The 12,350-nt window shown below is 40.0% G+C and overlaps 1 protein-coding gene across 1 annotated transcript in view; it reads left to right on the top strand.

Moving 5' to 3' along the window:
• The first annotated feature begins 258 nt into the window (after window positions 1–258).
• Window positions 259–12,350, top strand: part of LOC148871616 (putative arabinosyltransferase ARAD1) — a 38,873-nt gene continuing 26,781 nt past the window's right edge. The window contains exons 1-2 of the mRNA XM_088967409.1: window positions 259–359; window positions 495–2,363. Of these exons, the coding sequence (XP_088823535.1) occupies window positions 1,443–2,363 (921 nt within the window). The 5' untranslated portion in view covers window positions 259–359; window positions 495–1,442. The remainder of the gene's footprint in view (window positions 360–494; window positions 2,364–12,350) is intronic.

The raw sequence follows: 12,350 nt of genomic DNA, 5'->3' as shown, positions 1-12,350 counted from the left end.
ACGATTCCGTTTCCGGATCAGTTTTTTAAACTTGAATTGAACGTGAGTTTACATCATCTATACCCTTGGTACAGAAATTTTCCGTACCGGACCAGCAATCTACAACATCCTTTAAAAAATCACTTTAATTTTGATATGAAAAAAAAGCTTGTGTGGCATATTACTATTGGTAGAGAGTTTTCATGCGCCCAAATCAATATCTAATCATCGCAAGATTATCTCAGAGTATTTATTACAGAAGTGGGGTTTCCCAACTTCCCATAATATTTTGGTCTCGTATGTTACTTTTTTATGTTCATCTCATGAACCCCGGGTCTCCATTGTCAATTGAAACTTGTATGGGTCTTTATCTTTAACAGGTGGGCTGTCAGGAAGGATTTAAAAATTTGCAGTTCTACCTCCCTCGCAAAGATAAATTTGCAGAATTTTTTAATGAATTTTATAATGTGTATTTGCTTTCATCAATCGTTTCTAATCACGATTTTTTTTGTTAGATAAGAGATTTTAAACACGATTGAGTGGAAGCGATGAAGTATCTTTGATACTGACACCCAAAACTTTCAACCATTCTATAGTTAATATTTTCGTCACTTGCATATTTAGCAATACTCAGGAACAGAGCGACGAGCCCGCAGCCTCGGATAGACCCCAACCGCACGCTTGTTAGGAGGCATAGAAAGATTCAGCTTTAATCGATCATTTTTCTGCGCTATGGTTTGTGTCAATGGTATGAATGATGGACTTGCAGATAAACCTATTTCCATTTCAGCATTGTTTCTTCGTCAAATTCAGCTGGGTTTAGTCTGTTCTTAGATTTTTTTTTTCTTTTTTCCTCTGCATTTTCTGAATATTTTCGTTGAGGGGTTAACGAGATTTCATCTTTTGGAGTCTATTTGCGTTCGGGATCTTGAGCTAGGTTCCTTTTCCTTGAAATGTAGAGAGACTGACTATTCTTGCTGATAAATATTCTTAGTTTTTGGGTTTTAAAACCTTGGATCTACTTGTTCCTTTATTTTGTAAGAATGGGGATTCGTTGCTCTTTTGGATGATGGGTATTATTGACCTTTTGGAACATCTATCGCTCTTGACAAATTTGATTGGTTTTCGGCGTTTATTTGCTTGATTTTGTAAGAATGGGGATTACTTTCGTGGTGAGAGATGAGGGACTTGTGGAAGATTTGAGGGCTTTGGTTACACCCATGTGATCTTACACAGTTTTTCTTTCAGTTTATTAATTTTTTTGAAACCTGTTCTTTTATTTCCCCCTTCTTTAAATTGGAATGAAGGCATCATAACTAATTTTTCGTTTTGAAATTAGTCATCCCAGAACATGTCCAGTGAGTTTTTATTCTTCCTAGATGTTTGTTTCAATGTATCGTCTTCCTTCAGGATAGAAAAGTATTTTCTCGTAGGTATTGGTGGTTTTCTGGATTAGTATTTCAATGGGTGAAAGGAATGGTCATTTCCTTGGAGTTATGTCTCGAAAATCACTTTTTTGTTTGTTCACAATATCAACTTTCTTGTTCATCTTCTCCTGGTTCTTTGTTTTGCGCTCCACCAGTCCTTCTCACTTCATTGATCACAGCTTGCTACCCAATTCCAAGCTATTAGCAATAGTGGATAATGGAAACTCCCAAGCTCGAAACCAAAATGGCAATGAACTATCAATTCCCAGCCATTCAGCATCCATAGGTAAAGATGAAGTAACACAAGAATTTAAATGCCATTCAAATAAGGTGGTCCTGAAGGTTTTCATGTATGATTTGCCTCCTGAATTTCATTTTGAGCTCTTAGATTGGAAAGCGAAGGGGGATAATGTATGGCCTGATCTTAAAACCAAAATTCCTGAATATCCTGGTGGATTGAACATACAACACAGCATAGAATATTGGCTTACACTAGATCTCCTTTCTTCAAGATTTCCTGACATAACTGGGACTCGTAGTGCCATAAGAGTTCACAATTCAAGTGAGGCAGATGTCATATTTGTTCCATTCTTCTCTTCCTTGAGCTATAACCGTTATTCAAAGGTGCATCCACCTGGAAAAATAAGCAGAAACAAGTTGTTGCAAGAGAAGCTGGTTGAATTTTTGACTGCACAAAAGGAATGGAAGAGATCAGGAGGACGTGACCATATAATCATGGCACATCATCCAAATAGCATGCTAGATGCAAGGATGAAGCTATGGCCTGCCATGTTCATACTTGCAGATTTTGGAAGGTATCCTCCTACAATAGCTAATGTTGAGAAAGATATAATTGCACCTTACAAACATGTAATCAGAACCTTTGTCAACGACACATCTAGCTATGACAACCGCCCAACATTGTTGTATTTCCAGGGAGCCATATACAGGAAAGATGTAAGTGTCTTTTTTATTCTTTATTTCCTGTTATCTATTCATAGTCTTGCTTTCTTTTAATGCTTTTGTTTCTATTTTTTAGCATTCAATTCTTCAATGATAGTTATTCATCATACCTTGAACAAACCTTGCATCAAACTTTTGATTGCACACATTATCATTTCCAATTATTGTTTTTTGATAAATTCATTTCCAATTCTGTTGCTCAAAGTAAAAATGAATATGATCTTCAGATTTCAAAAGAGCCAACATAACCAACTGTTAAAGGACTAGATGTTTATCACGAATGAAATCCAGGGTTTCTGAGTAATGCAGAATATTAGCTTGAGGCTTACCACATTTTTTAGTAACATTCTCGCTTCTTCTACACAATCTAGTATTCATTAAGAAGCATGTCTTCCAGTTATAGTTCTCTTGTAGTGAGGTTATCAGGCATAAAAATCATGTATCAAGCTAGGGTGGTTGCTTAGTTTCTTCTGAATGTTACCTCACTACTAACAATGTCTTTTACTAACTCAATTCATTTGAATCTATCTAGTTCCTTCAAGATTCTTATATATCATCATGGGAGTCCCTTGAATATGCATAGTCCTCCCTTGTTTTCTTAAGGAATTTCATTCACATTACACAAAAGGAACATTACCCAATGTTGGTTACAGGCTTACAGCTATCTAGGGTCTTGGGAGGGGTCGACTTGGTAAGGTCCTAACCTTTGGCATTTTTTCTTTCCGCACAAGGTGGCTGCCCTCAGACTCGAACCCATGTTCTCATGTATGGCAGTCCAAGATTTTACCATTACACCAACGGGCCCTATTCACATTACACACTGGATGCCTTTTATATATTCTCCATCATTACTGTAAACCTAGCTAATCTGTCTATGGGACTACATTGGATATTGAACCATACTTTCTCCTAGTTTTTACTTTGTGCAGAAGAAACCAACTGATGAAAGCTCAAATGGTTTAACACCCAAACATTTATCCAATGTAGAACAAAATAAGAAGTTAAGTGATGTAGATGCAGAAGCAAGGAAGTAATTCACGGGGAAACAAACCAATTTTCTAATTCCTATACTAATTTCAGAATTTTTGGGTTATAGGATATTGGTATTGTTTCAGGGTTTTTATTTATTTTCAAAGTGGTATCTTAAGAAAATGGTTTTATTTATTAGATCATTCTTTTGAATTTACTATTTATGGTAAATCTTGGACTTACTATTTATGGTAAATCTCATAAATACTGTATTAATAAACTCTCAGTTTACTATTTTTAGTAATTTATGGTGTCTTTAAATAAAGTTAGTTTCTGTGGGATTAGGAAAGTGTTATGTATGGGTTTGTCTTAGTTTAAGCAATTAAGAGTTGCTTTGGGTCAATTTCCTAGTTCAAATTGGAGTCTGTGTTCTGTAAGGGGTCATCCAATCTCACATATTGAATCTATAAAAAGATCTATTGTAATTGCAAAAGGAGAGTTGATTTGAAAAAATAAAGTTTGGTTTAGTGAACTCTGGTTGTTACCAGAAGTTTTTCTCTGTTTTTTCTCTTCTCATTTCTTCTTTTAAAGTGATCTGTCTCTTTACTGTTACCCTGACAGAAAGCGTCCTACTTGCTTCTCCATCTATATTCTTTTGTTTTGATCAGCAACACAAAATTGATTCATTAGATTAGAAAAGAGGTACAACAAAGATTTGTGGGCACAAAAACAAAGCTCACCCAGAAACTATTCACTATTTACAGAATTGCCCAGAACATAGTGTCTTTGAGTTCCTTGCGTTGCCAGACCATCAGCCAAACTGTTTGCAGACCTCCTAATCCATCTTATTTGGATCATCATATCTTTAAAAATCTGCTTGAATCTCCTGAATTCGTTCCTTAACTTCCATATGATTCCTTCCCCTTTTTTCAACCAGCCCACAACTACTTTTGAATCACCTTCAGTAATCAGCTTAGTAATCCCCATTTCTTTAGCTTTCTCCATCTATATTCTTCATCTCTAGTAACCCACATCCCCTCATGCACCCCTCAAAGCCCACCATCAGATCTACCCTGTCCTATATCATTAAGCCCTAAATTTTTTTCAGATATTATCAGATACAAAACCCAAGAGTTACTCATGAAAGCATTACAGTTGCAGTATAGCTTATCTACAAAAAGACTTAACATTCGAGATTTTGATATCACCAAGTGAATCGTAACCAGATACTAAGTCATATTACATATGAAATATTTCTGTTCACATAAATCCTGATTTTTCTCCTGGCATGCTAGGTGCTTACGTTTTTGACTTGTGATGCATAGAAACTTATGGATGCATGTGACCTGATCCTGGTCCTCAAAATCCCCTAATATGTCTTGTACTAGGGCCTTTTTTTTAATACCTTCCATATGCTACCATTTCTGAACTATTCTACCAATTCATTATGCTGCCAAATCTTCCTATCATTTCAAGCCTACATACATAACTCCCTTTTGTTGATAGAAGTCCATGAAATGGTGAGAAACTATGGGGAGTACGAGAGAGGAGAGAAACTTCAGTCCACCAGGGAGGTGGCATGTGGAGACGACCATTGAAGCAAAAAGTTCCTTTTCGAGCAGGGAAGGACAAAGGGGAGGCTCATCTGAAAATCAGATAAGGCAGCAGGGCGACAGTCGTCCTACCAGGTGAAGTGTGTCCTTGGTTGAAAGGATTTGTTGATGGAACTGTTAATTCCATACGAGAAGAAGGATGGAGGAACTTGGTGATCTGTTGGGGAAAAAGATTTGAATCTGTTCTAAGAAGGAGTGAAAGAGTATGGTTTATTTCAGTTACAGAGCACTTTGGCATTAACAAAAGCCAAGTGATTTGTATTCCAGAAGGAAAAAAGGGGCAAGGCTGGGCTTCCTTTGCTCTTAGTCTTCAGGTGTTTCTTGTGGAGATTGAGAGGAAAGTTCCAGTGGAAGTTTCTGATAGCAAGCCAGTAAAAAATGTCCCCTTAAAGTCTTGTTCCCCGGAGCCTCATAAGAATCGAAGTCCGGAAATATTGGTAGCTAGTTCAACTGAACACCGGAGAATAGCATTTGAAGAAGGGAGAGGCAAGTGGGAGAACAAGATGGTCTTAATGGCAGATAAGGCGATAAGGGATTGGTCGAAGATACTAGTTGCAGTTGCTGAGAAACTGGGCCTAGAAGAAGAAGAAGCAATGCTGCTACCCTTTGCAGAGAAGAAAGCCATCTTAGATGTTGGCGATAAGAAATTGAACTTTAGCACCGTCCAAGTAGAAAGAAGACTAATACAGGTTCAAAACTGGGTTCCAGTTTGCAACGAAGTAGAACCAAAAGCTGGTAGTCTTCTGATCAAGCTTCTAGGGCTACCCTTTAATCTTTGGAACGAACCAACTCTCAGGAGACTCACAAGAGCTTTGGGGGGTGTCCTGCTGGAGGTGAACTTGAGGTGCTTGTGTGCTGTAGAACTCAAGGTCGCAGGTATCAAACCAGAAAATGTGCCTCGTTCCTTTGAAGTGCACTCAGATGGTGCTTGGTACAGAGGGCGGCCTCAGAAGCTGAGGTGTCGCTGTGGGGAAGACGAACAAAGGAAGGAGACGGAGAGGAGCTCGCAGGTTAGAGCACACATGGCTCTCAGGGATTGGAGGGGAACTCTGATGCGCATGCGAGAGTGAAAGAGGAAGGGGAACAGTCGCAGAGAGGTTACTTGTATAGAAGCCTTCCCTTTAAGGCTATCAATTCAAATTTCTTTGAAACTAAACTGAGTTTTGGGGTGGCCCTTCCTTTGCTGATGTGGCCAGAAGGGGAAAAGGGCGAGCAGTTTACTTTAAGAAATCCTTTTCTGAACTGGCTGTAACAAAAACTGAACCGGCTAGAAAAAGGGGTGAGCCAAGAGGGGAACCCGGTTGCACCTTAAGAGGCCAACGTGACAACTTAAGTTATCACATGGGGTGGTTTTGTGAAAACTCGATGATAAATGAAACTTGTCACCTATCATTGTCTAAGGAGGGTTCGGCCGAACACCTGAAATACCAGAACAGACACATGACAGGGGGTAACCGGACTCTGAGTTGGGTATGTAGACAGGCCGTTGACGAGCAGAAAAGCCTTGGTCTTGATCGCCCAAACCCGCGTTATGCGAGGAACAGAATAGAAGAGAGGGAAGAGGAAGACAAAGGATGGATAAGCTGCAGCTCAGAGAACGATTGCGATGAGAATTCAGAAGAGTTTGAAAGTTCGGGCAGCTCGGAAAATGAAGATAATATTGAAGATCAAAACAGGGGAACGTTAAATCTGGAACTTCTGTTTCTCGAGGAGGCAGTGGGGGAACAAAAGGAAAAAGGGGAGGAGTGGGTGAATGAAACAAACACCTGTAACAGAGCAGTCCTTAGCCCAAAACTGGACGTGCCCCTCCCAAGTTCTAGTGTCTTGCAAGAATCTGAGAAGGAGTCAGCCCAGGTTTACTCTGAACTGAACAAGAGTATCACAGAGAGGTAAACAATTGGGTACAGGAAGAGGTCTTTGTGCAGACCAAGTGACGGGGATTAATTTCCTCCAATCCGAGGAGATAGAGAGCTCCAAATTCTCTGAATAGGGAGTGACAACCAATCTTCCTCATTTGAATACCCCTCTCCACCCTCAGTTGACCTCAGGTATTTCTGTTAACTCTATCAATTCAATTTTTGCTACTGATGAGTGCTCTGTGTCCCTTGTTCCAGATTCCTTTCTCAACCAAGTGTCTGAGGCCCATGGTCAGAAAGCCACAATGAGGGTACAAGGGGATAAGGAAGGGGAGGAAGTGGTGGAGAAAACTTGTAGGGAGACAAAGATTTGGGAAATCATTGAGGGTCTAATGGGTGAAGTGGAAAGGAAGGAAATGCAGAGGGGGTTTACAAAAGGGATAGAAAGGACAAATGATGGAGGAAATAAGGAAAGGAGTGAGAAGATCCCTAGGAGTGAGAAGAGAGGAAGATAAGGAGGAAACTAGCAAGGAAGAATCAGTTGCAGAATTTGTGCAAAAGCTGGGGTTTAAATTGAAGAATCCAAATGATCTAAAAGTTTATCTGCATAAAAAAGAGGATAGTAAGGTAAAGAAAAGAAAGTTGAGTGAAGTAGAGAGGTTGAAAAGAGATATTGAGGGGGGCAAGAAGTTTGAGGTGAGAGGGGATAGAAGGAAAGGGGTTAAGTAGAGGGTGGAGGAGTTGGGGTTGAGCTTGAGAAGTTAAAATGAGAATTCTAAGTTGGAATGTGAGGGGCTTGGGCAGTGTTAAGAAGAGAGCAACAATTAAAGAGGTGATTAAGAAGTTTAACCCGGATGTGGCATTGACCCAGGAGTCTAAAAGAATGGATTTCGATTGCAGATGGGCAAGGAGTGTGTGGAGAGATAGGGGAATTAAGTGGGTGGCCGCTCCATCATGGGGATCCTCAGGCGGGATTGTAACACTATGGAGAGAAGATATACTAATCGGCTTTGAGGAGCTAATAGGTGATTACTTTGTTTCCCTGAAGTTCAGACAGGTGGAAGATGGGTACGAATGGGTACTAACAAACATTTATGGCCCCAATGACTACAAGCAGAGGAAGAAATTGTGGGAGGAATTGAGTGATGTTAGGGGCCTCTAGGAGGGACCGTGGTGTGTGGGAGGGGATTTTAATGTAGTGCGGTTTACAGAGGAAACCAACAACCCCAGACAGAGAGTGACAACTAGTATGAGAAAGTTCAACCATTTTGTGGATACTTTTGAGCTTAAATAAATACCACTCCTAAATAATAGCTTCACTTGGTCCAACCTTCAGTCGAGGCCAATATTCTCCAGGCTAGACAGATTCTTGTTCTCAACAGACTAGGAGGAACATGGGGTAACCTAGTATATAGGGCACTCCCAAGAATTACTTCAGACCATTGGCCTATAGTGATGTGTAAGGAGGAATTGAGAGGTGATGGACCCACTCCATTCAGGTTTGAAAATATGTGGTTGACCCATCCGGGGTTCAGTGAGAAGATCAAGGAGTGGTGGGAGGGAATGAGGTTCCACAAGAAACTTCAATTTCTAAAATCACAATTAAAGGAGTGGAATAGGTTGGAGTTTGGAAGAAAAGAGGAAAGGAAACAAGTCCTACTGGAGCAGATTGAGGATTTGGATATGAAGGAAGAGAGGGGATCCTTTGGAGAGGAAGACAGGAAAATGAGATGGGAGTTGAGGAGGCAGATGGAGGATATTCTGATTAAGGAGGAAATAAGTTGGAGGCAAAAATCTAGGTGTAAGTGGCTAAAGGAGGGAGATAGAAACACTAGATTTTTCCATTCAATGGAAAATGGGAGGAGAAAAAAGAATCTCATATCAAAATTGGAAGTAGAAGGAGCAGTCTTGTCTTAACCCGATAGAAATAGCAGAGGCCTTAGTAACACATTTCAAATCTATATTCAGAAGGCCTTTGAATGAGAGGGTGTGGTTGGAAGGTTTGGAGTGGCCGAATCTAAGTGCAGAGAACAAAGAGTGGTTGGAAAAGAGGTTTGATCTAGAAAAGATAAAGGTAGTAGTATTCTCAATGGATAGGACAAAAGCTCCAGGCCCATATGGCTTCACAATGGCTTTCTATCAGGATTGTTGGGATATGGTGGAGAAAAGATCTTAGGTCAGTCTTTGAGGAGTTTCACAATAGGGGAATAATTAATCCGGGCTTGAACTCAACTTTCATAGGGGAATAATTAATCCGGGCTTGAACTCAACTTTCATTGCTTTGGTCCCAAAGAAGAAAGAGGCATCACAACCTAAGGATTTTAGACCTATCAGTTTGGTGAACAACTTGTATAAAATAATTGCAGAAGTGTTGTCTCTTAGGATAAAGAAGGTCCTACCCTTTATTATTGCATCCAACCAAGGAACCTTTGTAGAGGGAAGATAGATCACTGATCAAATCCTCATTGCAAATGAGAGTCTGGAGAGCTTCAAGAAATCTAAGAAGAAGGGAGTGGTATGCAAATTGGACTTAGAGAAGGCTTATGACTTAGTGGATTGGTCTTTTTTAGTGGAGGTGTTGAGAAGCTATGGCTTTGGAGAAAGGTGGTGTAAATCGATTTGGGGCTATATTAGGACTTGTCACTCTTCTGTATTGGTCAATGGAATGGTGGTTGACTTTTTTCCTGCTTTGAGAGGCATAAGACAAGGAAACCCACTCTCCCCCTTTCTTTTTACCTTGATGGCTGATGTACTTGGGAGATTGATCCATAGAGCAGACTCGAGGAATCTGATAAAAGGGTGGAGAGTTGGCGGGGAGGAGGTACCATTGACACATCTCTAGTTTGCAGATGACACAATTTTGTTTTGTGAGGGTGGGAATATAAGCTGGATTCGGAATTTAAAATTAGCAATACAACTCTTTGAGCAGATGTCTAACCTTAAGGTGAACTTTGATAAGAGTTGTGTGGTGGGGGTGAATGTGGAGGAGAGGGAGTTAAGGAATTATGCAGGTGTTTTAGGTTGTGCAATCTCAGATTGGCCTTTGACGTACTTGGGCCTCCCTTTAGGAGATAACCCTAAGAATGAAAGCTTTTGGACTCCGGTAGTGGAGAGATTTGAGAAGAGGCTTGCGTATTGGAAGAGAAATTATCTTTCCTTAGGAAGGAGAGTCATTTTGATTAGGTCCACCCTAGCTAACTTACCTGTTTATTATTCGTCAGTGTTTAAGATCCCCACCAAGGTCTCAAACTTATTGGAAAAATTAATGAGGAATTTTCTGTGGGAGCCGGGAGAGGAGAAGAGAGATCATAGGGTGAGATGGGAGGTGGAAAACTAGGAGGTCTTGGGATTGGAAACATCAAGAAAAGGAATATGGCGTTGTTGGGAAAATGGTTGTGGTGGTTCACAGTGGAAAATAAAAAATTGTGGACAAAGATCGTGGCTAGCATACATGGGTTCGAAGACAATGGATGAGATTTTGGAATTGTGGCAAGGGCTACAACTGCTTCTCTGTGGAAATCCATCCATGATCTGCTTCCAGCTAGTACGGTGTTAACTCTGACAATCAAATAAAATTTTGGGAACATCTTTGGGTTGGGGTTTCACCTCTGAAGGACCGGTTTCCTTCGTTGTATGCTCTGTTAGATTTGAAAAATGAACCTATCTCTTCTTGTTTAGTTCCTTCAGACTCCACTTTTGGTTTTGGGTGGAACCTCGGCCTGCGAAGGGCAATTAGGGATACAGACTTGGACAACCTCTTACCTTTATTAGCCATCCTTGGGAATATCTTCCTTGATCCTAATAGGGAAGACACCAGAATTTGGATCCCTTCTACTTTAGGAACCTTCTCTTGTGCTTCATTTTTTGAAACCTTAACTCAGTCATCTGTCCCTCCTGATGTGTCCTTTCCGACTAAGGAATTTTGGAGCAAGCCCATTCCTCCTCGGGTTGGGTTTTTTTGTTGGGGAATTTTCCTGGAAAGAATAAATACAAATGATCTACTTCAGAAAAAGAGACCCAATTCTTGTTTACTTCCTAATAGATGCTCTCTCTGTAAAGATGATGGGGAATCTGGTTACCACCTTTTGGTCTCTTGTAAGGTTACTAAAACTGTTTGGGAGTGGGTACTCTCTCGCTTTGGGTGTACTTGGAACCCTCATAAGAGTGTCCAAGGTTTGTTCTCCCCTTCGTTTTTCAGATGGCCTAAGAAGCGAGGGAAGATGATGTGGAGGAGTATTAGGGCAGCCGTGTGTTGGCCACTGTGGGAGGAAAGAAATTCTTGAATATTTTCAGAAAAGGAAAGATCCCTAGAAGAACTATTAGACCTAATACTTTTAAGGGCTGCCCACTGGCTAAAATCTATGGAAATGTTCTCAGACTTTCCTATAGATGACCTATTAAGAAACTGGAAAGAGATAGCAGCCTCTACTTTGTGTAAGAGGACTCTTAGTCCCTTGGTCCCCTCCTCCCTCCGGATTTATAAAAGTGAATTTTGATGGTAGTAGCATAAGGAATCCAGGGCCCTCTGGGATTGGGGGAGTTTTCAGGAATGAGAAAGGGATTGTTATTGCTCTGTTCTCAGGCCCTATGGGAGAAGGAGAGTCTCTTAGGGCTGAGATCCTTGCAGCTATGGAAGGGGTTCAAAGAGCAAGGGAACTAAATATTAGTCGGCTGATTTTGGAAGGTGATTCAAAGGTGGTGATTTGCTGGTTGAAGAAAGAGGACAGTGGCTTGTGGTGTTACAATAATGAAAAGAAAAAATTTTTATGACTATGTAGGGGCATTGAGATACAATACAGCTGGGTGAAAAGGACTGCTAATTCTTTGCAGATGGTTGGCCAAGCAAGGGGTGAATAGGAGGCTATGTTTTGGGCTAATTTTTAATCTTCTTTCATTGTAACTTGCTGATGGGGAGATAAGACTTTTTATCTCCCCCTTATTGTACCTAAAGCGTCATAAATCTTAATAAAGTTTCTATTATTGATAAAAAAAAAGAAGTCCATGAAATAGCATGCTTGCCTAACAGTGTTTCATAGACTATCCTGAATGGATGAGGTGTCCATGTCGGACATGCATTGCATTCCAACACTATACTGATTATTGAGGAATGCTTCTACATAACATTTTCCTCTCTCCTTGCTCATCTAACATAAATGAACAGCTAATTTTACAATGAACTTCAGCTTTCCCATAAAACATTGTTAACAATGATAAACTTATAGACTTCTTCTATAAGTATATAATGTTAGAATTAAAAGAAGGGGCTGTTTTCATAGTTTATACTTTTCTATAGATGTATCCTTGCATCCTTTTTTTTTGTCTTGCCGAGTTCCTTTATTCAATGACATTTGTCTATGATGCAACACTGTTGTTGGCCATTGGACAAATTTGCTAATGGTTAGACTACACTAATCATCCAGCTATCATGCATACATGTTTTCTTTTGTCCATTTCCAGAAGTGGTCTCTCCACCTTCTTCTTTATTCTTTTGTTTTTACTGAAAACAATATGTTTTTGGATAACTTTCAAGCCTAGTGATTTAA

Source organism: Nelumbo lutea, chromosome 2 (genome assembly GCF_056320005.1).
Source record: "Nelumbo lutea isolate HS-2025 chromosome 2, American lotus-T2T, whole genome shotgun sequence".
NCBI lineage: Eukaryota > Viridiplantae > Streptophyta > Magnoliopsida > Proteales > Nelumbonaceae > Nelumbo > Nelumbo lutea.
Note: the sequence above shows the minus strand (reverse complement) of the source record. Positions and strands in the feature narration are given on the sequence as shown.